The sequence below is a fragment of the Anopheles moucheti genome, chromosome 2 (assembly GCF_943734755.1).
Source record: "Anopheles moucheti chromosome 2, idAnoMoucSN_F20_07, whole genome shotgun sequence".
Classification (NCBI taxonomy): domain Eukaryota; kingdom Metazoa; phylum Arthropoda; class Insecta; order Diptera; family Culicidae; genus Anopheles; species Anopheles moucheti.
In genome coordinates, this window is record NC_069140.1 from 88,733,883 (window position 1) to 88,760,260 (window position 26,378).

Sequence of the window (26,378 nt, forward strand, 5' to 3'; positions counted from 1 at the left end):
CATTCGTCACGACGTAGCGTTTTACTAACAAACTTCTCATCGACTGCAACTGTAGCAGCGCCTGTACTGTACAATGGAGTGAACTGACGCGATGACTTCAATAAGCTAGAATAGCTGTCTCAATTCTGGTGCATTCGCTTATGCGCCCCCTTTCGGTTATGTTTTGGTTCGATGGGTTACGAAAACAAAGGGGCATCGCAAACGGTGCTCAACTGCCGATGCGACAATAATAGCAATAAATACACTAATATGTTATCTAATAAATAAAAGTTCTACTAGCGCATTGTTTAAGCATGAATTTTTCTAAAATCAGAATTCGCTGTAATGATCTTGCACCGCGGACAAGATTTGGACGATTCCTGTGCGGAAGAAAGTTGGAGAAGATGTATATGAGAAAACAGTGAACGAAAAAGCTAGTGTGGTATCATCTAGTACACCTACCGATTCCGTTATCCAACATTCCTCGCAGAGATAGTGGCCACAGATTTTCGATATGATCAATGTTTTACATTTTTCCTGTGATGGTAAAAAGTAGAAAGAGAGAAAGAGCAGAATAACACGTTGATTAGACAAGAGGTCAACGATGGTGGAAAGAATTCGTCCAAGCTAACCTTACATATGAAACACTTGTAGTGCGGTGAACCCTCCAGCTCCCGTATCCGGGCTTTAAGCTCTTCCAGGACCTGCGCCTTCGAGGACGGTTCCGCCGACTCCGAGGTGCTGACGTACGAGTCCGAGTTTGGGGTCGTACCGGCAGTCCGCGACGGCATCGAATCGGTAGCGGAATCGATCTCCACAGACGACGTGGCTTCCTCGGTGCTGTTTGAAGAGATTGACCGTGTGAGATGGGTTTCCCGTGCCGGTAGCGATAGCAGGACGTACCTATTCTTATCTCCGAGTCCGTTGATCCCGGGTGGACCGTGCCCATTATGCTGGGCGAGTTGTCCCGGTCGGGGTCGCTTCATGCACTCCTCATCGTCCGTATTGTCGACAATCACCTCCTCGTCGTTATCCGTCACCATATCCTGGCTGTGATCGTGCTCCTGATCGTAGTCAACGTCGATCCGCTGATCGCTGCTCGTCGGCGTTACTCGTGTGATCGAATGGTCCGTTGCATTGGCCGGAACATTGGAGGCTTGGGAGACTGCTCCAGGACCGGCATCGAACGGGCCCAACATACGCGGCTTTACCACCGTTGTCCAGGGCCGTGTTTCATCTCCAATCGTAGGTTTGCAGTTGAGCGGGATAGTTAGACGCGTCTTCCTGTCCCAGTGCGGTACGATCGAGCTAAGCGAACTGATGGCACTCTCCTCCAGCGGCAACTTCGCTATTGCGGGGTTGTCCGGTTTGATGATGTTGTTGTTGTTGTTGTTGTTGCTGGCGTTGTTCGGATGGTGAAGCATACTGGCCGCGCTGGTGTGATGGATCACGTTCGACGACATGTTGATCGCCCCGTTGGACGTCTCATCGCCGTAACTTTCCACATCGACCGTTTCGTCCTCGTCCTGCGGTGATGTTGGTTGATTGGCGGGTTGTGACGTTTGCTGTTGTGACGTTTGCTGTTGCTGCTGCAGATGATGATGGTGAGGATGATGGGGATGTATCGGGTGCGTTGCATGTAGGGATGGCGGTGTCTGTTGCTGCTGCTGTTGCGATTGCTGATGCTGATGTTGATGCTGTTGCTTGAGAATAGGATAAAGAGCAGTAAAAGTCTAGGTGAGACGTGGTTAGGAATGGGTTTTTCAACTGATGGTCAGACAGGTTCCAGATCGTTCCGAGAGAGAGTGAGAGCGAGCATGGGATTCTAACAATTTAGGAACACTCGTGGAATAAAGAACATAAATGGGCCACAAACCTTCCGGACGCACTCCTCAATGTGCTGCGCTATTTCCTCCTGCGTTCGCTGCAACCTGCCATGGCACACCGGGCACGATTGGCAGTTGATGTTTGTCAGCTGCAACCCAAACCCATCCTCACCGTCAAACTTTCGCTTTCGTAGCTTGCCGCGCAGCCGGTCCTGACGCTTGTTGCGAATATTTTTGAACGTCTGGCAATGGAAGAAAATTGAACGTTGTTTAAATAAATAAAAAAAAAACTCTCTATCCTCATCGCTATCCGCTGCAATGGGGGAGGGTAAATGCAATTTAAAATCTCATCACCGGGTTCCGTACCATGTATATCCGGTGGCATTATCGCTTTCGCTTACCTCCCAACGGCTCGTCCGGCCCTGCAGATTGTTCTGCACCGTGTGCAGATCGACGCTCAGCGTCCGCCGCAGCTCGATCCGTTCCGCGTGCGTGGTCATCTTGGCGAGCCGCGACAGTTCCGCGGAAAAGTGGGTCTCCAGGTCACTTGGTGAGAGCTGAACGCCACAGATGGGGCACGCGTTCGGTGGTGGTGTGCCGACGAATGATTTCTTCGGTGGACCGATACCTGTGCGAAGAAAGTGGAGAAGTGTCTTTGAGGTTAAAATTCAAGCCAGGAACATTCTCAAGTGAGGTGAGCACGTTGCAATCACTGCGGAAATATGATAGTAATGCAATCGTTCGTGTTAGAAATTTTGCTGCATCCGTAATGGAATTTGACTGCAATTCCACGTTTGCTGGGTGGATGCGTTTTCCAAAAAATCCTTGGGGGCATTGGGTGTAATAGGGTGTAATGTTGCAGAAAATGGAAATCTTCTCAACAGCTGGCAGCCTTCCCCATGGGCAAGAGTTTATTTTGCCCTTCTCCCCAAAAAAAAAGATGTCCATCGGCAGAGGGTAAATTTCATTCCAGATTAACTGGAGGACTGTGACATGTCGGTCTTGGGTGTTAGTTTTTCGCAAAAGGTTCACACCCCTGTTGGTTGTGTCCTTCATTTTTAGTTTTGCTCTGAAAATTCAGGAGCAGGAGATACAAATAGCATGGAGCGGTGTAGTGGTCCTGGTGGTTTTTCCATAAGCGTCATATTTCCACACTTGGAGCATCTCCCCATCAGTCTATGTGAAAAGGACAAGAAGAACTCTCAGCACGTGACGGGCACGATACTTGTTTGTTACCGAAACTAGTAATTTGTGGTCGTGTGGTGCAAAGTACGGGATGTAAGTTTACGACACCATGGTTTAAATTGTTCCAATAGTGAAAGGGTTTAAGTGGCAGAAGAAGTACACTGTTTATGATGACTTTATCAGCATGGATGGCAAACAACTGACAGTATCATTCTAGCCGTACCGACTGACTGTGACCAAAGGGCTCCAGCTGAGTTTAGAATTTTCGCAAACAGACGAGCAGCAAAAAAACAGAGCAAATTTCTCATTAGCATTGGTGACAGAAACAGTGCAAAATGGAAAAATTGACCGCAGAAAACATGGCACCACATGCCACCTCCCAGCCGGGTAACTCGATGAAGTCCGGTCCCGGAAGCACCGGGACCCGGTGGACGTTTCCTGCGTGCGGCATTTGCGGTCAGTACACGCAGTCAGTAAATTGGGTGCAATTGGGCATGTGTGTGTGTGTATGTCAGAGCCACCGGACCGGAGTGTTTATGATTTTTTGATTTCCCCGTTCCCCGCTAGAACACGGATGCAGGATCAGGTGAGGACGGTCTGCTTGGTTATCCGCTTGGTGGGCGGAACTAATTTTCCAACCCAAAAAAGATGAACCGATTCCGTGAGGGTTTATTGAGAGATATGAAGCGAGGAACAGAAAAAAAAACATGGTGGCGGATGATGGCAAATTAAAAAGAGATGATTAACTTTTAATTGAAATCTATGGTCAGTTGTTAATAACACGGTTGTTTCGGTACGGCATTCAGGGGATGAGAAGTGATTGGACATTGACAGTTTGTTTGGACGTGTTTGTTTGTGCGAGTATCGAATGCAACAAAGGAGGCTCTGCAATGCAACACTTATAAAACATTATCGCGTCTGTCAAAAATCATGAGATCAAAGCAAGCAGAAAGTTACATCCAATTTCTCATTTCAGCTCACTTAATGAAAATCTGTTTTGCAGGCTTTATTGTTCATTCTGCAGTTTTTCCGGTCGTTTTGTGTTTTTTTTTCTTTCAAACGCCCATTTACCCTTCCCGATGTGCGGAGGGGGTTTGGTTCGCAGTGATTGAATTTAAACATCTTGCTGTTAACGAATTTCTTTCTTCTCGTGAAGAAATAAAAAAAAAGTCTGTCACCCAATTTTCCCACTTCAGCGCGAAAGGATATTAAAATGGAAGTCAAGCGTCAAGCGTTGGATGTTAAGCCAAAAGTGGTACACCATCTTGAGACGGTGTCTTTTTACGGATTAGCGTGTTTTTTTTCCTTCTGTGTGTTGTATTCTCACATTCTATCGTCGTTCAAAATGTACATCCGCTCATCCTGGCAATGTTATAGGTGAGCCTGGTTTTTTTATTTAAAGCATCCTTAGCACCCTTCGGGCTTTGGGAAAGTAGATACAATACTTCTTTGAAGACCCAAACAGCAAAAAAAATGCGACAACGAAAAAAAAACCCCGTCCCTTTATCACAGTATCATGCTGATCATTGGCGCATCAACGTCCAACTTCCGCAATTTCACCGTGCTGCCGTGCTGGACACAGCTGTGCGCCGGGGGTGGTTGGGTGGGTTTGTTAGAAATTGAATAAAAGTGATGCGTTAAGCGTTAAATGGGATTTTCGGTCGAGTTTTTTTTTTTTGTTGCCCCCTCTTCGGGGAAGTTTCAAGTGTCCTGTGAAGAGTGTCGGCGTGGACCGTGTCTGTTGGTTTTGATCGTGCTGGTTCGGGCCGGTCATTCGGTCACACTTCGTCACGATTGGCCGATCCCCGAAATGACCGGTTCCGCACTCGGTCCCCGTTAAGACGCTTCGGAAATTGTGCGTGCCGGATTTGCTGCATCTCGGGTACGCAGCAGGGTGAAAGTAATAAAGCCTTTCCCTCTTGTGTGTGTGAGTTTGTTTTTTTTCACAAAACTACACCTAAAAATCGGAAGTATATGAGTTAAGTTTGAGACCGAGACGCCGTTAAAGGGTTGTTGTTTTGGGGGGGGATGGAAATATTATTGTGGTTAGTTTGAATGATCATCTCATCTTGGAGAAACTTTTTTGCCTGTAGGGGTTGCGTTTATGAGGTGTAAAAATTATGAGATAATAAATATTGTGTTTAATGATACGAACTACGGGAAATTGGAAAGATGCAAGTTCTGTTCTGTTCTGTAAAAGAATGAGTAATGCTTTTCGCTTATTGTGCCATAAAGAGTTGTTGTAGTACAAAAAACATTCAAAGAACTCTTCACAAAATCTTCTTTTCTTTTAAATATATTAGATTTTCAATTCAATTCCATGTAATTTATCTCATGTGTATTATGTGATTAAGTTTCAGATCAATACGTCAGAAAAACATATTTTTACCAAATCAATGGTTCCATTTTCAAGATTCAAGAATTAATGAAGATTTATTTAAGTTATCTTTGTATATGGTATAAGAATATTTGGGCAAATTTATAATATCTGTAAGAACATTTGCAGAAGCTAGCAAAATCAAATTCGTAACATCATGAATCTTTGAAGATTCGTGAAACAAGTCTTTAGCGAATCATGAGTCTTTTCCGATTCGCGAATCAATAGAGATTTACGAGTCTTTCCGATTTATGAATCTTCAGCGTTTTATAAATCTTTAAAGTTAGATAAATCTTGAGGTATTCAAAAGCATTTTGTTCATCAGTTTATGCAGAGAGTCCACTCATATTTAGAGATTTTTAGTACAGAGTTTTACCAAAAGAATCATTAAACACAGCACTACGCTGACGACTTCGTAAAGTATTTATTAAACTAATTATTTAAAATATATTTTTTAAAGAAATAAATATTAACATTGCTTACACATTGCTTACACAGATTAAATATTCTGAATCTTGTCTATATATGCGAATTAAACTGAACTCTTGCTAATGCGTAATGCTGCTACTGTCGCTTGAAGTTGTAAGCTAATCGGAACACATTTTCCATGAGCTACCGTCGTCTAACTCTCAATCCGACCGGCTCTGGAAGGTGTTGGAAACAAATGTGGTAACAGCTGTCACTAAATCAAAATCACTAGCACTAACTCAACCCATACCATACGGTGTACGATTGCTTCAATTATCCGATCAACTAGACTGAAGGATGAAGGACATGCCCGTGTGTGTGTGTGTGTGTGTGTGTGTGTGTGTCAGGCAGTAAACACAGGCATTCGGTCACCAGTCGGTCGGTAATAGAGAGCAACATACGGAAAGGACGGGAGCTTAAAATCGAGTACAAAATGTGAACGTTCCTAAGAGCTGCCCGTAATTAGACACATACGTACACTGTTGTTTTTTTTCTTTCTTATGTTAATAAATCGACTTTAACTGTTTGCGGTAGAGCTTTGTGCAGCTTTGTGCTTGGTTCGGTTGTCGAACGTTTCCATCCGCACCGGGAGAAGGGGTTTTTCCGTTCCCGGTTCGTTGTAGAACCCGTCAACACCCGGACGAACAGGGGGTGCTAAATTAATGGCGCGGCAGCCGGCCGGCTGGGGACCGAGCGCACCGAGGAGAAGTCAAGAATAATTGCCACCAATAAATTAGCGGAGATTATTACCAGTAGTAATTTATTTATTTACGCTCCGTATTTATCGTATTATGATAGTGTGGAAAAGCGCTTGGAAAAGTTTTCGGCCGAGTTTTTGCACACCTATGCCGGGTTCCCCCTTCCTCTCTCACTCTGTCTCACTCTGAACACCTTTTCGCTTGGCGGACGAGATGTCGCCCGGGGTTTTTTGAAGCTCGTCCGGCACGACTGCAGGAATTCATCGGCCTTTTGAGTCGCTGCTAAATTACGCTCGCTCACTTGAAGCGTCCCATAACGGGAAGGTTGCCTGGGCTCAATTAACTCGGTCCGAGGCAAGGAGAACCATTTAAACTGTACCTCACCACCGCGTGCACTTCGCATTGCGATCGATCGAATGTTCACTCGATCGATTGTCGTATAATGTACCACCGAGTGTACTCTGTTGTTTTTTTGTTTGCGTCAGTCCTCATTTCAGTTGCACCGTGACAATTGTTGACAGAAGGATTGGGAAAAGGTTAAAACTTCATCCTTACGATCGATTGGTCATTCGTCACGTTGGCAACAAACTGTTCCAGTACCGGTAGCTAATAACGATAATAGTAAGGAATCACTCGCCGAAGGAGCGCTCATGTCCTTCGGCCAAAACATGGCCCACTTGGATCCAATTAAGCAACGTACGAATAAATCAGCTCGCGAAATGGGAGCAAAACTGATATCGCAAACAGTACCACTGTATCACAAATCACCCTCGAATAGAACGTCCCAGTCCGTGACTGGCCGAAACTGGCCCTCGCACAGGGAAGCATAGCGTTTTTGCAGCGTGGAAATGATTTCTTCATTATTGAATTAGGCACAGCGCAAACGGTTCGCAATCGTGTGCGATATAATGCTAACCGACGTAAATGTCAGTGCGCATTAAGCTGTTCCGCGTGCAGTTGGGGGCGGTTAATTGAATCGCTCTTCTTTCATTTCCGGGTTCGTGAATAATGTCAACATATTTATGAGATTTGATTTTGTGCGATCAAACGGAAAACGTTATTGGGTTTTGTGTTCGTTTTTCTTAGATCTGTAATTATGTTGGAGAAATAGTAGGACCATTGTATCGGGTTGTGGGGAAAAAATCCATAGCTCTCGCAGAATTGAGCCAACAATTTTAGATTATGAACGAGTACTAGTGCCAAATGCTACAAACTACATTTTAATAAGGTAAATATAATTAGAAGTCGGAAGCAATTGTACAATAAAGGAATATGATATCATTAAAGAGCAAATGGCTTACATTTTCAATTTTGTATTAAAGTCGAAAAGTGGTAATAAAGGGTAGGAAACCTTCATCATTGCTATCTACTGGAAAATAATTCACACACAAAATACATAGTGCAAAAACAATTCTAAGTCAAAGCTTAATGGCTAACAAACTAATAAAAGTATCCAGTTAGGTTCGGTGGGACTGGAAAAGACATAATTCATTGTGAGTTGCATATGGTCAAACATTAAATTCTTATTCTTTGATCTTTTTTCACATTAAAAAACTTCCTTATTATAATCAGAAAGATTAGTTTGAGTAAGAGCAATCATTCATCAGAATCAGCTAATGATGTTCTGTAGAAATGGAGAAAGTATCTGAAACTAGTTGGAACTATTATTTATTTAATTAACTTTATTTTTCCGCACGTAAAATTCGATTCTTAAAGACATTGGCGGACTGAAAAATGAGACTCAAAATCATCATTTATTAAAAAATTATAATATTTACAGACAAAATGTCCAAGAAAAAGATATTGCAAAGTTGCTTTTGGAACAGTGGATCTAAATCGAACAGTCTTGAAGATTGTACAAAAACTCAAACTCCAAACTGTTATACTGCTTATGACCAAACAGCCAATTATTATTGTTTTTAAAGCAAATATTTTTTCAATATTTTATATTGTAATATTAAATTTAGGGATGACTATCCGAGTAAGAGTGAATTAAAAACTAAGGAAATAGCTGGCTTAGGCCTTCGAAATAGTAGGACCACAAAACAGATGTATAATTTAAAATAATAAATTTAATTTGTTTAACGTCAATTTCACTGTATAGCCATTCATTATATAACACTGATATATACTTTAATATACTCTGTTTACGCAGCTTCAGCGATCGCAACGTCGTTCCGTTTTTAGGCCTGCCAGGTTTTGCTTTCTGCCCACCAACCACTCGGAAACAGCGGAATGCTGCTAAACGCTAACAACTTCATCAATGCAATGAATCATAACTAACATATGGGTACGGAGTCGGAGTTGCTTGCGCGAATGTCTCGAACTCGCACCATGTAAGACACGATCACGCGTTGTAATTACGTTGCACAACCGCATGAGGTGCCTTCGATCCGCACGTTGATTGTTTGCCGTCGATCGGGTCAGAAGGAATGCACGAGGACACATTTTTTTCCTCCCGGCGCTGGCACAACGGAGTGGCCTGTGGTAGCAATAGAACAGTAGCGAGCAAAAAAAAACCGTCCACGCACCCGTCACGTTAAACAACCGATCCAAGCAGACCATCGTGTTGCTACTTGGATGTAGTGACATTTTCATTTCACATTGTGTCCGTTTTGGTGACGGTTTCGTTGTGTTATTTCTGTGCGCTTTTTTTTGTTTGCTGTTAGCTCGTTGTCGTTCGTATGTTCTCTCGAATGTTTCCTTTATCGGCGCTTTTTAGTCTACTGTTCAACAATAATTCCATTCCAAATGTGAAGTGAGGACGGTGTGTATGCTTTTTTCGTTTGTTATCTGGTCCAATAATGCAGCGGAATGATGTGTCGTCAGCCATCATCGGACGATTCCTCGTTGGTCAAGTTATGTTCACACCGAGCCCAACTCCCCGACCCGCGACCGAAGGTCGTGACAGTCCTACCCGCGTGTATGTACATTCGAGATGGCAGCAGTGGTCAGTTGAACAAGCAAGAAAAAAAAGACAGAAATGTCATGCCACTGTTGTGAACATTCTCACTCACCAACGACAACATAACGCGTTGAAACGCGCCTCCGAAAATGAGGAAAAACTCGCCGGTGGTACTAAACTCGTACTGCTCGGATTTGCAAACGGTTGTGCAATAGTAGGGTAGAGAAAAAAACAGAAGTGTGGAAAAGAGTTATGAAGCCAAAGAAGGAAAAAAAAACCAACAAACCACTAACACAATCACCATCACTTTGACCGGTCCACCGGGGTGGCTAATAGAAACATCACCGTCGGATACATCGCTGGATGGAAAAGTGTTTTCTCCCAACCCCGGACCTCGTAACGACAACGCTAATAATGATAAAATATTTGGTTCACGTACGAACGAATTTTAAATTGTTATAAAATTTTTCCTACGTGATTTTCCACTATTTCCCTCACGGAGAGCGTCACCGTTTTTTGGGCCACGAGTTTTTCCGACCCACGAACGCACGGAACACACAGCACCACAGCGTGGGTTTTTAGAACGGGTTTTCGCCCCGTGGGGTTCGACCAGCACCAGTGGCACCAGTTGTGGCTAAAGTGTCCCCGACGGAAATTACTCATTGTTGGGACGCACCCAGTAAGGTGTACGGTGAGATTGGTGGGCCGAAACCGGATGACCGGGTGTTCGGGAAATGTTGCGGATGTTCCAAAACGCATCAACTGATGATGACATTCAGTGTGCTGACCATCGATCATAGGGGAGGGTTGTCACCGTTTTACTTCGTACTTCTGCCAATTACGTTTGTCCAGATCGAATAGCGTGCAAACAACGCGTGTGCACACCACAAAACCCAACAGTGCAGCTTGAGGGAAAGGATTGTGAAGTGAAGGTTTGTTTAGGCGAAAAACACAATTTTTTAAAGATAATTTTAAAGCTTTTCTTTAACAGAAGGACGAAATATCAATTATTTTGTGGAGCTAAAGCACCACTGAAAAGACGGATAATTCACAAGTAACTCCCGGCACATCCCATTAACATCCCATTTTTAATGCAACCTTCTTAAATGGCGTCGTAAATGGAGATTTTTCCCAATCAAATCAACTGTGCGCCGGTAACACTATAGCGTAATTAGCATTTAGAAGCCATTTATACGCTTCACCACCTTCCGTGTTCATAAACATGTGCAAGGTAGTTCGTAGTTCGTAGTCGCTCTGTCCATATTCGGCCGTGTGTCCCTGTGTGGACGCGGGCACAAAATCATCCCCAGCATCGGCGGGGGCCGCCGGTAGCCCACTGCGTGACGATGCAGTCGGCACAAAAATTGCATTCAATTCAAATGCATCTCACGGTGGAGAAGTCGCGTAAATATGCACAACCGAGCGGGACAGGGTGTCGGTTAGGGTGGAATGGTTGTCCTCTGCGTCATCACCAACCATCATCATCATCATCATCATTATCATCAGCATCAACAAGCGCACATGTCATGTGTCAAGGTAGCGAAGGAAAGCCGAGTAGATCAGTAGCAAGAGTAGCAGAAGTAGCGCCGACAAGCGCATCGATTGGCTATCGTACAAGATGTGGGTGCGTGTGTGTGCAACTGCAACTGCAACTGTTTCCGTCCCGCAATCAGACTTGCAGCTTTGCAAATTATCTATTGCCAACGCTAATCGTGCACGGGCGTGGAGGTCCGGGCTGTACGCAGACATAATCGATCATTTTTCCGGTGCACGATTGCAGTTTTTCGCACCGCGGTGGCAAAGCGGGCAGAGCATGCGGACGGTGTTGCACCGGCGACACTAAAATGTTTGGATAATTTGATGCTTTGTTCGGGCAAGGGGGGGGCAGTAGCAGTTGAAACGTGTTTTGCTTTCAGTTTGAGCTTAAACTGAACTGAAATCGACTCCCGAAACGGTGGCAATTAGTGGGATAATTCATTTACGATGGAAGAGGTACTTTTTTTTTTTGGGTAGAGGGAAAATACTATGTGACTTTGATATTAAAGCGTAAGAGTAAGTTTGATATTGGTAAGAGATTGGTTTCAACAAAAATGTTTTAAAAAATATTTAAACATTTAAACATTTAAAAACCATTTAAACATTAAACAAACATTTAAACATTAAAAAAATAAACAAAAACAAAATAAGATTACAGTTGGGCATACAAAATATTAAACATTATTTTCTGTTCCTTTCCATAAATGTGGTCACAAATATCTTATGCAGAAAATAATGAACAATACATCGAAAAGGAGAATATTGAAGTTGTTCTTCGATAGTATTTAATTAAAAATATAAATATTATTAAAATGTTAATTTCTATTTAATTTCAGCAAAATCCTCCAAAATATTGAAAGTGAGCTCTGAATAATGACAGAAGCGAAGAATAATCAAAAAGCCCTTCAATACGGTCCTTGAATATTCAAAAAGCGTCTTGGAATTTTCTAAAATCGAAGTAACCATATGAACATATTAAATCTAATGAATTGTAAACCACAGCAGAATATAGATTAAGGAGGCTATGACATTTTTTAAAATGGCTGTATAAGCGGGAGCAATTATTCAATAAAGAAGGTTTTGGTGAACCAGTTGAAGAAAAAACATCTGATTTCCTTTAGCAGAGCTCTGGTCTTCGGCACCTTACCCCCTTCTGTCGGAATATGCTCCACAAGCATTGGATAAGCGGGACGAATCACCCATAGATTCTGCTTCACCAAGAAAACTTCGTTACCGTCTTGTGACTTCAGCAAAAGGACCAGTCCTTCGCGTGTTGTGTCGTAGAAGCTCGGCGTGTAAAAGCCCAAGATATTGTAATTGTGAGGCACAATATATAACTTGTGCAATAATAACCATTAAAACCTTATGGAAGCATATTTTGAAAGGAATATTAGAAAAGATGCTTAATATTCCATTTTTTGTATCAATAAATTTTTGAGTGACTAAAACACTTGAATAGAATCAATTAAAACATCATTAGATTGTTTAAAAACTAATCTGCTCTTGTGCCCCCAAATGTGCACATTTGTGAGTAAGTCTTATTCGACGGATTATATTGCAATCGTGTAACTTGGCCTTTACCAGCTCGACATATATTTCTTGATATTGTTTTAATCATCCCATTTTGACACCAATAAGCTGCCCATGATGCATTTACGCACCCCGTACTCCCCGTGGTTTACATTTTGCCGCAAAAGCAAGCGTGAGGACGACGACGAAAGACCAGACGCATTGTTGAGTGTGCCGCGGTGGTAAAGGTACCACACCTACAGGCTTAACAACTGCTTATCCCGAAGCGTCCCTCGCTGGACAGAAAAATCTCACCTCGTAGTAGGGTAGTAGGGTGATGAACGCGCAATGAATTTCCTCCCCCAGAAGTCTTAGCCGAGCCAGGACTACGCATAACGCAGCAACCCCTAGCGGGTGTGATCGAGTAGCAAGTCAATGATAAATACCAGATTATATTATTTTTCTAAAATATTACAAATTGTTTGGTTGCCGGCCCAGATGTGGCTCGGGCAAGGGCCCTGACGCCCTGCTAGATCCCATTTACGGTTGTTCCTTTCCCTTCGCGTTGGCCACCGTGCAGCACGACAAATGATGGGCACCTCTGGCTTTGCTTTTATGTTGCCTTTTGCAGCATACAACCTACTTTGGCTGCTATTCCTTCATTCGCCTTGTCCTGTCAGAGCGGTTTTTTTTTCGTCCGACAGGACCTCGGAACTGCGAAGCATAAATACGCACAAAAGGTAACGCATAAAGAAAGGAAGGAATACAAAAAAAACGCACGCAATCATGACAGTCCTCCAGATTTGCCACTTTCCAGGCGTTTGCACTGCCTTTTTAGCCGGTCGTTTGTATGGAAAGGTTCTGTCTTCTATTGAAACGCGGTGAAGTCTTTTCCTGCCCTTTTTGTACCTACGCGCGCACCAATGTCCTTTACGTTTTGCGGGTTGTGGAAAGTGAAAATGGAAGCGCAACCGCCACAGAAGAAGCCGTTGTTGACTTTTTTATTGCTATCTTGTCTTGGCGTTTCCGACCCCCTAGCCGACCGGGCCCAGGGCCCTTGTTGCCGAGTAGCCGTTTTGTTGGTTTTAAGGATTACCGACAAATAAATCGCCCGAGCAGTGCACCGAGAGGGGGGGGAGGGACTGAGCCGAAGCTGTCAAAGGAATTGTAACCAGCGTGAGTCGTCCTGGAAGTGACTGGATATCGGATAGGGAACCCGGACAGGGGTGGAGGTTTATGGGGTGGGAATTAAAAGCGGCCAAAGTGATCTGATTTCAAACAACGAAAAAAAAACAAACCCCCCTTCGGAAAGGGATTTTTGCACCCGGGAGAGTGCGTTCACACCTTCTCCAAAACGTTCTTATCGGGCTTGTTAGAGGGTTTGTTGTTGTGTTTTTTTCTTCCTCCGTTTCCCCGTTCTGGTTGATGGATTCGATAAATTAGAAATAATTTTTAAGGTTTGTAGAAGATTATAGCAGTGCGATGCTACAGGGCCGTGCCGCGACGGGATGAGTCGTCTGCTCCCGAGCGTTTGTCCTAATTATTAAAACGGGGCAGATGTCACACTGATATTGTCCAATTGTTCGCAGTCATCCACCGTTAAATACTTTTCTGCTGGAACGGAGCAAATGCACCCGTAGCGGTGATCTGCGAAGCAGAATGGAAGCAGTTGGCGAAAGGATTTTAAAATTTTTCCAATCCACAATATTCAATTCTCGGTGAATCACGCGGATGGCTGCATAAGGCATAAAATTATGTATCTCTTCCACGCACCATCGATACGCAGGAACAGGAGTGGCAAATGTGTGAAGTTTTGTGAAGCACACTCACTTTGCTGCCCCGTTTCCATCCGAGCGTTCCACTGCTACGGATTGACTCGAAACGGCACTTCACACTTCGCTGAAAAGCTGCCGGCGGACGGTTGAAGTTGATTAAGTTTGAAGATTTTAATCAGACCCAACAGAATGCGGGATGCGCGGTTTGCGAACTTTGTGATGGTGAGGCCAAACACGAGGCAAACTTCCCAAAAAATTCCAAACTGGCTTGGGTCTTGAGTCGGTTAGGTTTAGGAAAAAAAACACCCGATACTGCCGATTACACACTGTGGCTGTCCGCTGGCTGTCATTCGGAGATTAACTACTGGTTTTTTTTGTTGCGTGTTGTTGTTTGGTTCGTTGTTCCTTTACCACGCTCCATTCCGCCTTCGAACACGTGAAGGTGTGCCGGTGGGTTTCGTCAGTAAGCCGGCATCTGGGCACATCTCAGGCGGGATGAGATTGGGTCTTGATTGCTCTTGTCGCTTTCATCCTTTCATCGGTTCAGCGTTGAAGGATTAATTTCGAGCCTTTTCGGCACATCATAATCGGGTTCTTTGGGTGTTTGGAGGAAGTGTTTCAGTAGCGCAGAACGATTGAGATAAGCTTTGAACGGTTCTGAAGTCTGAAGTCGAACGGGAAAGTGAGTGCCAGTTTGTGGGGTTTGTGAGAATATAATTGTGTTTAACCAAAAAGGAAGATGTATCGAAACCAGTACTCAGTTGTGAAAAGTGATCAAACAAGATGATATAGCAAGCATATAATTTAAGTAATGTTAAATAACGGCAAAACTGTGTAATTTATTTAACATTTTTTGGATCGATAAATCGTAGAATACACGGGTGGGCATAAATATAAAATCAGCAATATTTGCAGATTTCTAAATTCATTAGGGTAGTTTCAAGAACTTATGCCGACTTATTTGTTTGTAAGAAAATTAGGGTATATTAGTTAATTTATTCATTGATATTTTGTATATGAATGATACACTTGCTTTTTTTTATCTAAATAAGAATATATAGGTAATGAGAAAATATTAACCATCAGTTTTCAAATGTTTTTTCCACTATTTTATCAGAACAAACAGCTCAAGAGATCTAGGCCTGCCATTTCTGGCTGATTGTAACATTATTTATACGTTGCTGGATAGTCAGTCCTGCAGACGAGTCCTGTAATATGACGACCGGTGACACTACCAATATATCACCCCGGGATGCCCCAAGAATGGTCTTTAATTATTATAAAACAAATTTGAAAGTAACATTTTCGTTTTTTTTTAGTTACAAACTGCTACTTTTGATTGCCATTAATTTGGCATATTTCTCTAATAAGTAGCAACACTTACAGTACACCAAAAATGAATTCATACATAATATGTACAGTAAAGTTTACTAAAATATTATTAGTTTATTAGTATTACCTTTAGTAATAGAAATTCAGGACGTCCCCGAGATACACGGTCCCCGAGATACAGCATATACGAATTCGCAAATGCAAAGAGTTTTAATTTAGACAGCTGATTTAGTTTAGCTGGCAATTTAGTTAAATTATTAGATTTGGTGGCTCATAAATGGCATAGCAAAGATAAAGCATTTTTATATACAGGCAGGCCCTCGAGACCGCTATAATCCACGTGAGATTTGCGTATGCTCTTTCGGGGAGCAATATCGTTTATACTTGGGAGTTATAAGGTTGTCTTTCTTCTTTGTTCACAATTGATTCAGCATATCAAACGATTTTTTAAAGAAAAACATAGCTACAAAGTTTTAGATAAACAAATTCCTTTCTTTTAATTTATGGTTGAACTTTGTAGTACAAACAAACTCAACTGACAAATGTAAAAAATCACCAAAATTTATAATGTTGAAATTGTTTTAATTAATGACAACATTGTAGTATAATAATATTTGAAACAGATATCAGATATTCACCTTATAACATTAAAAAGATTGATTGGAATCTTGCAATAAATTCGTAGTTTTATATTTATTTTCAGTAGGGTATATACTTTTGGATAGGGGCGTAGTAAGTAAAACGTTTAATTTCGAATATGTATTTAGTAGCAAAATTATTCAAACAACTTTAAAATAACAAATTAGCAATCTGACTCTTTGGGACCTGTTAATGAACTGAATAAATGCAATCTCCCAGGGACGTGTTGAAAGCTCCCACACGTAATAAAGTGAACATACATTGTGAGGATAAGATAATAAACCGTTTTACTTTCTCCAAGATGCCCGTTTGCGGCCTACTACCCCCGGTGGGAATATAAGTTCATCTGGCGCGTTTTAGTGTCCCCGCTCCGGTCGGTGCGGCCCTCATAATAAGGAAAGCTTAACGCACGATCATAATAAAGGCCAGCCCCGTTGCAACATTGTACGCTGCGCGACTTTGTGCATCAAAGTCCCAACGAACGGTACGGCGAGCCGCGGTAGTAAACGGTGTCCATCAGTTTTTTTCGTTTGTGAGATTGCCGTTCGGTCGGTATCGCGCCAAGGTTATCATAAAAATACCAAAACCTGCCCGTGGTCAGAAGTTTGCCGACCCCGCCGAGAGTAAATTGTTAAAAGGGTCCGTAAAAAGGAAACCATATTCCGGTATCGTAAAAGTAAATAAAAATATTAAAAAGTATCCGTGCGTGGCTTTCGAGGCTTTCGGTCAATTCCATTAGGGAAGGTGCCCGGACATTGCCGACTTCCTGACGGATCGACGGGGCTCGGGGTGCTTTGATCACCCGCGTGTTGGCCGATCGGCACTGATTTTTCCGCCTCGCTAAGATACATGCTTGTTCTAAAAGCGTTGGCTGTTGAACCCCCCGGTTGAACAATCGAACGCTACAGAGAGGGAATGCATTAATCAAAACCATCTTCTGGAAGGGCTTTGTGTAGCGCTGGCTGCCATGGTTTTGAATATTCTGATTTCACTGGCAAACAATTGGCGGCCGTTGGGAATGGCGGGACAATAGAAGATCAAATAAAACTCATCCCATCCCGTTAGGCTCCACCATTGCGACCACCAAAGTGCAATGCGCATTTAAGTGTAACAATTTTTCCTCCCAACTGGAAGCAAACCAATCCGGCGGCCAAGGGGGAAAAAGCATCCCAAACCGAATAAGGGTTGCTGCGCCGTAGCTGCGCCGCTTACGATACATCAAAAAAGCACATTTTTATTATTTATGATGCGATGTTACGTGCTAATTGAAATTGGAAAACCGCATAAACGTGAAGTACTGCCTGTGCGTGTGTGTGTGTGTGCCGTTTGCAGGGAAACGGGAAAACATGGCAAAATCCGGCGGCTGCGCGGGACCCGAAACCGGGACCGGATCGAACAAACGGTGTCAACCCCTTGTAATTTGTCAATTAGGACATTGTTAAAACTCACTCGATACATTTGAATCGTAACGCCGTGTGCCGAAGAGGGACGAGAAAAGGTTTTCCTCCACCTACCGAATGGAAAAGAGCAGCAAAGAGCGCAATCGTTAAGGTACCGCCAAGCACCGGGCACCAGGGGATTTCGTTTCATCCGCTCCGCTGAAGAGGGAACACACGGCCGGCCGGCCGGCCGGACGGACAAACGGTAGCACGGATCAAACAAATGAATTGAGCATCATGTCACTCGGAATTGTTTCGTCCTCTTTGGGGTTTGGGATGCGTTTTGTTTTTTTTTTTTTTCGGTTGCTCCTTCTTCCTCCTTCCATTACTCTTTATTTGTTTGTGGCGTATGTGGTTCGTGCCGTTGCAGTTTCGATGCGGCACAGGATGAGGCCGTGGCGGCACTCATTATCCTGACACGGCATGCGATCCGTTTTGAGGTTACAATTTCAATAAATAACGATGACTTTCAAGAGAGCGCTACGCACTGTGTTGCACGCGCTGCATGGATGGGGGAATGACACGAGGACTTTATGTTTCGTCCTTTTTTGTTGTTTGTTTCGTTGTGTGGTTCGAAAGCATTGTTAACCGTAGAAATTGACTTTGATTTTACGAGGCCACTTTTAGGCCGAACCCGAATGCACGAGTGAGAGAATATCTTGCTCTGTGCAGGCTCTTGTTGAAGTGAATTATGGTTCAAGGACTCTTGAAAGTTGGCGGTTACGTTTGGTTACGGGATGTAAGTTAAAGCGGCCCCTTATGATGATGTTTGGATTGATGCATCGCAGTAGCCTGGGAGCATGAATGCACAGATGTCTAAAGGTGCTAAGATGGGAAGCACAGTGTGCAATAAGTGTAATTCAAACATGGGTGTGCATCAAAGGACATGAGATAAGAGCCGTGAAGTGTTATCATAAATGGCATTCATTTGAGTTAGGGTTGATACAAAAACGGGTTTGAAGGTGATGTGAAAGGAAACTTAGAAATCATGAAAAATATGTAAATAATTCTGCTTTAATTAGCAAATAAAAAACTAACCTCAAAAATATGTATGTAAAGATGTAAAGAAATAAATAATATAAATATGTAAAGAAATCATGAAAAATTTGTAAATAATTCTGCTTTAATAAGCAAATAAAAAACCTAAATAACTCATTAATATATTCTCATAGATTCCACCAAGCTTAGCTAGTTTTCGAAAAACTAAAAATTTCTCCCACACATGTGTAGAAGAGCCACTACAATGTTAATGTTTGATGGTCTCCTTTTGTGAGCAAATTAGACTTATTAGCTATTCCGATGGAATAACGACACAAATTAATTAAAAAAATAAATTAAATAAAGAAATAACTATCTTATTTGAGTGATATCTGATGAATTGATTGTCTTGAAGACTTTTTATTTCTCAAGTGCTTCCAAAGGAAATAAAAACCGGCAGAGGGGATTAATGGACATTATTCTTGAGCGGTGTAAAGGTCATCTAAAATTAAAGAAGACCGCAAGACAAGTAACAATAATTCCTAATAAGTAAGGATCGATCTACCCAACTGATGTTAAAGCTGTTACATGCTCATTTGCAATATTTAATGTTTTCGGTGCAATGAACAATATTTTTAAGGAATTGATCGTAATTCCTTGAAAGAAATTGCTAATGCTCAAGAATTCAAGGACCTATTTATGTTGTAATTAATTATAATCACACAATATTCGATAGCATGTTATCGGATCTTGACTAAAAAACTATAATTTATCAAGAATGAAAAATCACTAATAAAATTTCGAAGATTTCAAAATGTGTTCTATGTTACATAAATGTTTCCTTCCAGGAATTGGGGCAATGAGTACCGAGATTCAATTAAAATACTACCGATTGTTTTATCGATGTCAGGACGGGAGATTAAAAACCACGAATCCACCACGAAAATGAACTTCTTTAGCGAAAAACGGTAAGGTTTATGAACCTCTCGTGAAGCGTCCCATTTGGTGGCCAAGTGGCAGCGTACTCATCTTTCTATTTAAAGGCTTCACCAATTGCGCGTGCAAGTAAGTTTATCATAACAGAACATTCATAGACTGAGCACTTGGGCTGGGTAAAATGTGAATCGACGCGTTTGAAATCCGATCGGTAACGGTGCGGAAACGGAGTTTCCTTTGTCGTGGAGACTCGCTAACTGGGAAGAATTTTCCAGCTGCAACCATACGGTGCTGTGATCGCGGCTGATCCGGCGGTGATCGTACTGTTTATGTTTACGATCATACCGATAGGCCTCCTTTGCAGCGGTAAGTGATTGTGTGTTTAGGTTGTAATGAATTCGCTTTGTTTTTCAGAGCAGTTTTCGGGTAAAGGGTTTTTCCTGGATGTTGTACTCTCTGTGATCTTTTGTTTTCCTCGCCATGCCGCTGTGTTTTTAATGCGGCAGAGTTTATTGTGAGAAGCACTGCTGCTTATTTTTAAATTGTCTTTGCCCATTTGGTTGACGTAGCTCTGTTTTCATGCTTATCGAAATATCGTACAAGAAATAGTTTCGAAACGAGCAAACAAACAACTCTTTGCATCGTTAATTAAACATCGGGGAGGGAAAAAAAACCGTTCGTGGTGTGTCCCAGGCCCATTCTAAATGGTTGCACGTCTCATTTCGACGCTGGAATTACTCGCATAATAATATCCATCGTTTTACCATTTAGGATGCAACATACCAGAACTAACGATGCATTTCCTAAATTGCACAATCCCGCATTCGTGCATTCGTACCGGTGCTGGTAGAAATAATTTCTAATTTAATCAGCAATTAATTTGTTACCATTAAAACAAGTACCAATTACACACACACCGCACACCGGTTGCTGACTCGGGGGAGGCCCGTACCGGACCATGTACGATTGACCATTCGGGACAAGATTCTTGCACTGCTTGCCGTCCACGGCGCTCGGGCACACCGTCAGCTCTCTAGGCAAATTACCGGTCCATGATAATATGTCTCAGCTCGCCCGATGCGATGGTGTATTTTATTGCTATCATAATCGTATCATAATCACCCGGAGAGATAACGGTCTAGTAAGTGATCGAATCGCTTCACGTTGAGGTAAACTTGTTTCGGTAAACTGTCTGCTCCCAAGTGTCCTGCACGAGGCACGATTTCGCAACGGTCGAAAACGTGACGAGGAAAGTAAAATATGTTTGATTGCAGGAAATCACGCGGTTGCGGGAGGAAATGTACTGCTGGCACTTCGATCCAATTTCCAGCACTCGCACCAACCGACGGCAGAAGAACTCACTCGGCTGATGTAATCTCGTTACGGTAACTTCTGGCCGTAAACAGCCCCATTTTGTGACACAGTGACTCACTTTGCCCGGGACGGTGGGATGAATTTGTAATTTTGTCAAATTTTGTCAACCCCCTGGGTTTTTCAACGGTGCCTTTGCCCGGCTTCTAATCGGTTTTCGGCGAACGGTAAAGATCTCACCCACCCTCGAGAGAGCATGCGACGGATGCGACACTGATTTTCACACCAATTTGTAGAATTCCTTTCCCCGCGTTGGATGGTTGCAAAAACTACCGTGTGGGAATGGGAATGGAGCGTAAATTCGATTGATATTTGCGATCCCGAAGGGATGTGGTCTGGGCAACGGGAGTTGCAGTGAGTTTTGTGAGTTTTTCAGCTAGCTTTATGGAACATCGTTTTTAAAGGGAGTGTCGCGTGTTTGAGTAGTGCCTGTTTGTTGAATTTAACAATTTATTATCGAATGAGACGGTAGAAGTGACCGCGCAGTGCCGATTGAAGCGAAGTAGATGCGGACTGAGTGCTCGTTTGAAGGTGGGACAGAAGAGTTTTTGGAATGATGAGGTAATTAGAGGAACTTCGTCATCTGTCGAGGCAAATCACACGTTTTTAGATTTACTGAGAATTGAAACTGTTTCTATTTAAATATTCTGTTCTCTTTCTATAATAATTTTATTTTAAAATATACCCATTATTAATAAACAAAATCTAACATAATACGATTTACAAGAACTCCATACAATGGATTACTTTTATTTCAGATTATTTGACTTCAGCTCTGAAATAATTAAACTTTTGAACTGTTTGAAAACTTCTGAGCATTTTTTTCGATTAATTCGACCGATGGGAACGCTGGGATGCAATTTTTCGCTGATAAAATCGATAATTGTCCTCAAATGCCTATATTTGTTTGAGTTTAAAACTCCTCAGTATATTTTTGGACAATTTTGTTTGACGGTTCCTCAATTCTTGCTGCTATTATTAATAAAATTACATAAATTTTTCCTGATAAATCCCTTTTTATTAAAATCATAATTTAAAAGAAATGCATTTATTCAAACAATGTAATTACTTGAAAGAATGACGCAACATACAAAGAGTGTTGTTTGCAAAGCCACAGTAACCAACAAATGTTGCTCGTCACCGGTACGCCACAACATCATGCCAACCGTTGATTGTTAGGTGTAACAAATGGTCTCTTCACTCAGGTCGCCATCTTTGAACCGCAAGGAAAAATAGCTGTTTGGATTAACATAACTCACCTAATGGATTTTTAAGATTTTCCACAACTGCCCACTCCGCTAGACGTGGCACGCAAACTGGTAAACAGGGGCACCGGGGGCAACCCGTTTAACTGAAGGAATTCGTTTGGAAAATTTATGGTCCACCGGTCACCATTTGTGGTTCCCCGTTTTCCCCATCGCTGGTAAGAAGGTGTTTGCACGCGATTCGTAATGAGCTTGGGGGGGTAACGGTTGTAAGCCGTCCATCTTGGGCGTCTTGGAAGGAAATCAGTTTGACAGTTCCAAGAGGTTGAACGTACGAACCAGCAGCATTTTACACCACCGAAGGGCCATAATTCAATCTACCCGAACGATCGCGGTTGTGCCGCTTGGGTTGGTGGAAAGCGCGCCGAGGCCAGAAAAAGGGTAAACCATAAAACTTACCCAAATAGATCACTCGCCGATTATTTAATTGTTCCGTTTAAGACAAATGGTACCATATTGTGCCGCGGGTGGAAATGTGAAGCACGCACCGACAATACGGGCAACCCCACAGGAATGAGCAACACAAATTCCTTTTTGTTCCTTAAAAGAGCTGGCTCGAGAGCGCGGTATGTTTACACGATTGGAGTGCGTGTTGTGGCCATCCTCAAGTGCACGGCGCGGTGCATTTCGACAGTCCACTGTTTGGGAGGCGTTTGCGTTTGATTTTCATAACCACTCAAGCAAGTTTCTTCTCTCGTTGCGTGTTCTCCGAGTACCGAGCGAACCACTTTTAGGTGTTTGATCCGATGGTTTAAAAATAAATGGCTCTCGTCAGTTGCACGATCTCGTTTACAAGGAAAAGCCTGTAGTAGCAAAACCACGGGTACGAGTGTGTCTTTCAGAGCTACAATAGCTTAATCAAGAACACGCCAGTGAAAACGGGAATGGAAAGATCACGTAAAACAATCCGATTATCCAGAGAGCAAACCAGGGGCCCGCTTGGGTTGGGTGGTGAAAACTCTTTGGAAAATTCGCCTCTCACTCCTTCGCACACGGCGTTTTTCCGATGTGTATCGTGTCGTGTAGCGATGAAAAGGTTATTATGAGGTATTGTTTTTCCGAAAGCAAATCCAAACAAACACGGGCCGATGTCGAAGTTAAGTGGTTTAGCACTCGGAAGGGGAAAAGGTTCACGGAACGATGGGGATGGGGCAATACGGTGCGGGAAAAAGGGTCGTACAAGTTGAGTAGAACGTAAACGGAATCATCACCAATTAGTGGAGCTGTTAAAAGAACTGATACCTTTAGAACGCCTGTGGAACATGTGTAACAATTAGAACTATAATATGTTACCATTACTAGAATGAGAATGATGAGTTTTCCTTTAACATCCTCTGGACAATATATAATCAAGGATTTTTAGATAAAACTCATTTTTGAACTATTTTATAGTTGAAGTTGAAGGTGTAGAGGTAGATTTAGAATCTTGAAAAGACTTTTGCAGGTCCAGACGCGGAAGCATGTTAGCCTCCACATAGATAAAGAGATATAGGCTTAGACATAGACATAGAGTTCCAAATATTCCAATTAAGTCCAATTAAGTCAATTAGGTCCAATAAGGACCTAGATCTCAGCAACCTTGTAAGATAATAATATTTACATTTCAACTCTCCTACAACTTCAAAGACTTGTCCTTGTCATATCACGTTAAGAGGCTGGTTGTTTAGCGGCTTCCTAGTAAACATCACCTCTTGTCCTCTTTCGCAATACAAGCCCGTCTCATAAACAAAACTCCCAAAGGGGTACTGATGCGGTACAAGGATGCGCTTAAGTGCGGCTCGTAATTTGAGTTACGAAAAATACTCCTTTGGCGGTCGAAATTAGGAAGCACCGCACGAAAAGGAAACAATAAAACGATCGAGTTACACTTCCGACATGTTTATGCTCGTGTGCGGGGTACGGGGTTTTACTTCTAGCCGAAGATGTTAAATCCCTTTTCCTATCCGAGACAGCATTACTGGTTTAAGAAATGTGTTAAACGATTTCGGTTGAAAGGTGGCACGCTTCGGTGATGATAATAAAAATTAATTTTCACATATCCAACAGTTCTTGTGAGGGTGCACGAGTTAATAGCCGCATGTCCTTTCACTCGTTTGAGGAAACGCACAAAACACCTCCAGACGGGATGCTTTCTATGGATAATAAAAGCGTACTACTTACGTCGAAAGCCGGGTGTTTCGGGGCTACGTTCCGGGCTGCAGATACGATCCCGTTCGCGATCACCATCCTCGCTGGTTTGGCCTTCGAGCGATTCGTCCTTGGCGGGTGGTGACAGTGAGGTGCAGGCTGGGCTGGACGAGTCCGTCCGGAAGGATTCGGAACCCGAGCCGGACGAACCGAACAGAAGTCCCTTCGAGAAGATATTCTATGATCATTTAGTGGGAAATTGCACCGGTACGGGCACGATCACCGACGGGTTTGTCGTACTTACTTGATCGATGCCGAAACCTAAGCATTTCGGTGGTGCAAAGGCCGACGGGAGGGGCAGGTTGGACGGGAACGGTTTCACAAATGCTCCGCCACCGCTGAACGGACCGGTACCGCTCGCGGTCGAAACGGCTGGATTGAGCGGATGCAGGAAGTGGGGCTGGAAGCCGTGCAGGAGGTGCGCACCGTAGCCACTCATCAGTGAGAGATGGTGCAGGTCCTTGGCGTCGGGCAGCTGTGAAAAAAAAGGGGAAGTTGGCTTGTTTATTTGCGGGAAGTTTCATGAATTCATCACAAGCTGCATGTGATTAAATATGCTAAGAAGCTCTCTGAATGACTGTATGTTGACAAGGAGCTGTTGACAATAAACATATTTCATAAATATGTCAAAAAGTAACACATGTTTTTCATTTCATTATTGTTTATTCGATCGTCAAACGATCATTCAATTTCGATTAAAATATGATGGTGAGTGTTTGAAGTTTTATTTTCCTTTGTTTGTTGTTTTTTGTGACGTTGTATTCCATTGAAATTTTTTTTTTAAGAATTTGTTTATGAGTTTTAATTATTGTTATTTAATTTATTAATTCCATTTCTATTTCTGTATTTATTTCTTCTATTTAATTATTATTCTATTTATGTGAGATTGGCAAGATATTTTAAAATATCTTCTTCAATCCTAATTGTTTAATTGGGACTACTATTCTGTACTAGTTTACTAGGATACTTCTGAAAGTATCCTTCAAACTTCGTAAAATACGATATAATTCTAATAAGAATTGAAATAAAATCATTAATTACGAGGGGTCGAATAAACGCAAAATACTGAAGAAACGATTAAGACATAGAAAAAAATTAATCCACTTTCTTTCTTTTTTTGCATTTAATAATTATCATGTCCTTTAACTTACTTTCAAAATAAATCTGATCCTTCTTTTCTGGCTAACAATTTTTTTTATAAACAATGTTCAACAGCTGGACTTTGTTTAATATTACTTCGAAGTTTGTGTTATAAAGCCTATAGTTATATAGAATTGTTAATATCATATAAAATAATCTGATGAAAAGTAAACGTACCAGTAAACGTACGTACTTCTTAATTAGTCTTTTCATAAACAAACTTTTTGCTCGCACGTATAATAAACGATTTCAAAATTTGTTGTGAATAAAACTGTATCACTCTTTCACCTCTATCACTAAAAATTAGAGTTTCCTGAGTTCGAATTCTAATAATTAAATAATGGTCAAACGAAGATGCTTTGATCAGCTTGGAATCTTAATAATTCGTACATAATCCCTTAAAATAATGATATTTAAAAAAAATTCTTTAGTTGAGGAAAAAAAGAAAACACTTCGCACATATTTGATGATGAACATTTGTTACTAAAGAACTAAAATTCATAGTAACAACTCAAAAACTTAATTTGTTTTCAATATTAAAGGACTGAGAATTGCGGTCAAGAGTATAATTAAAGTTTTATAATTAAAATTTAAACAAGTATAACAAAGACATTGAAATCATGTTTTAGCTAGTTATCGTTAACTTATCATGATTTAACTGCTTATAATTAGCAAAATAAAATCACAACCCAACATACTTGAGAGTGAAAAGGGCGTTGTATGCGCAGGGCGTCACTTAATCCATTCGTTGCTTGTGAGAAAACTACCAGCGCTGGCGAAGACATGTGAGCGGATCCATAGCTCGGATTATCCATCATACGGGTACGGTGCGC

At 42.1% G+C, this 26,378-nt stretch overlaps 1 protein-coding gene across 1 annotated transcript; it reads right to left on the minus strand.

The window, feature by feature from the left end:
• LOC128297568 (protein Teyrha-meyrha) lies at positions 1-26,378 on the minus strand. Its single transcript, XM_053033238.1, has 9 exons — positions 26,244-26,378; positions 24,650-24,880; positions 24,379-24,583; positions 2,207-2,433; positions 1,856-2,047; positions 883-1,682; positions 612-819; positions 442-516; positions 1-359 (listed from the first exon to the last, which is right to left on the minus strand). The coding sequence occupies exons 1-9, from the start codon at positions 26,361-26,363 to the stop codon at positions 288-290; spliced, it is 2,130 nt and encodes a 709-aa protein (XP_052889198.1). The 5' UTR covers positions 26,364-26,378; the 3' UTR covers positions 1-287.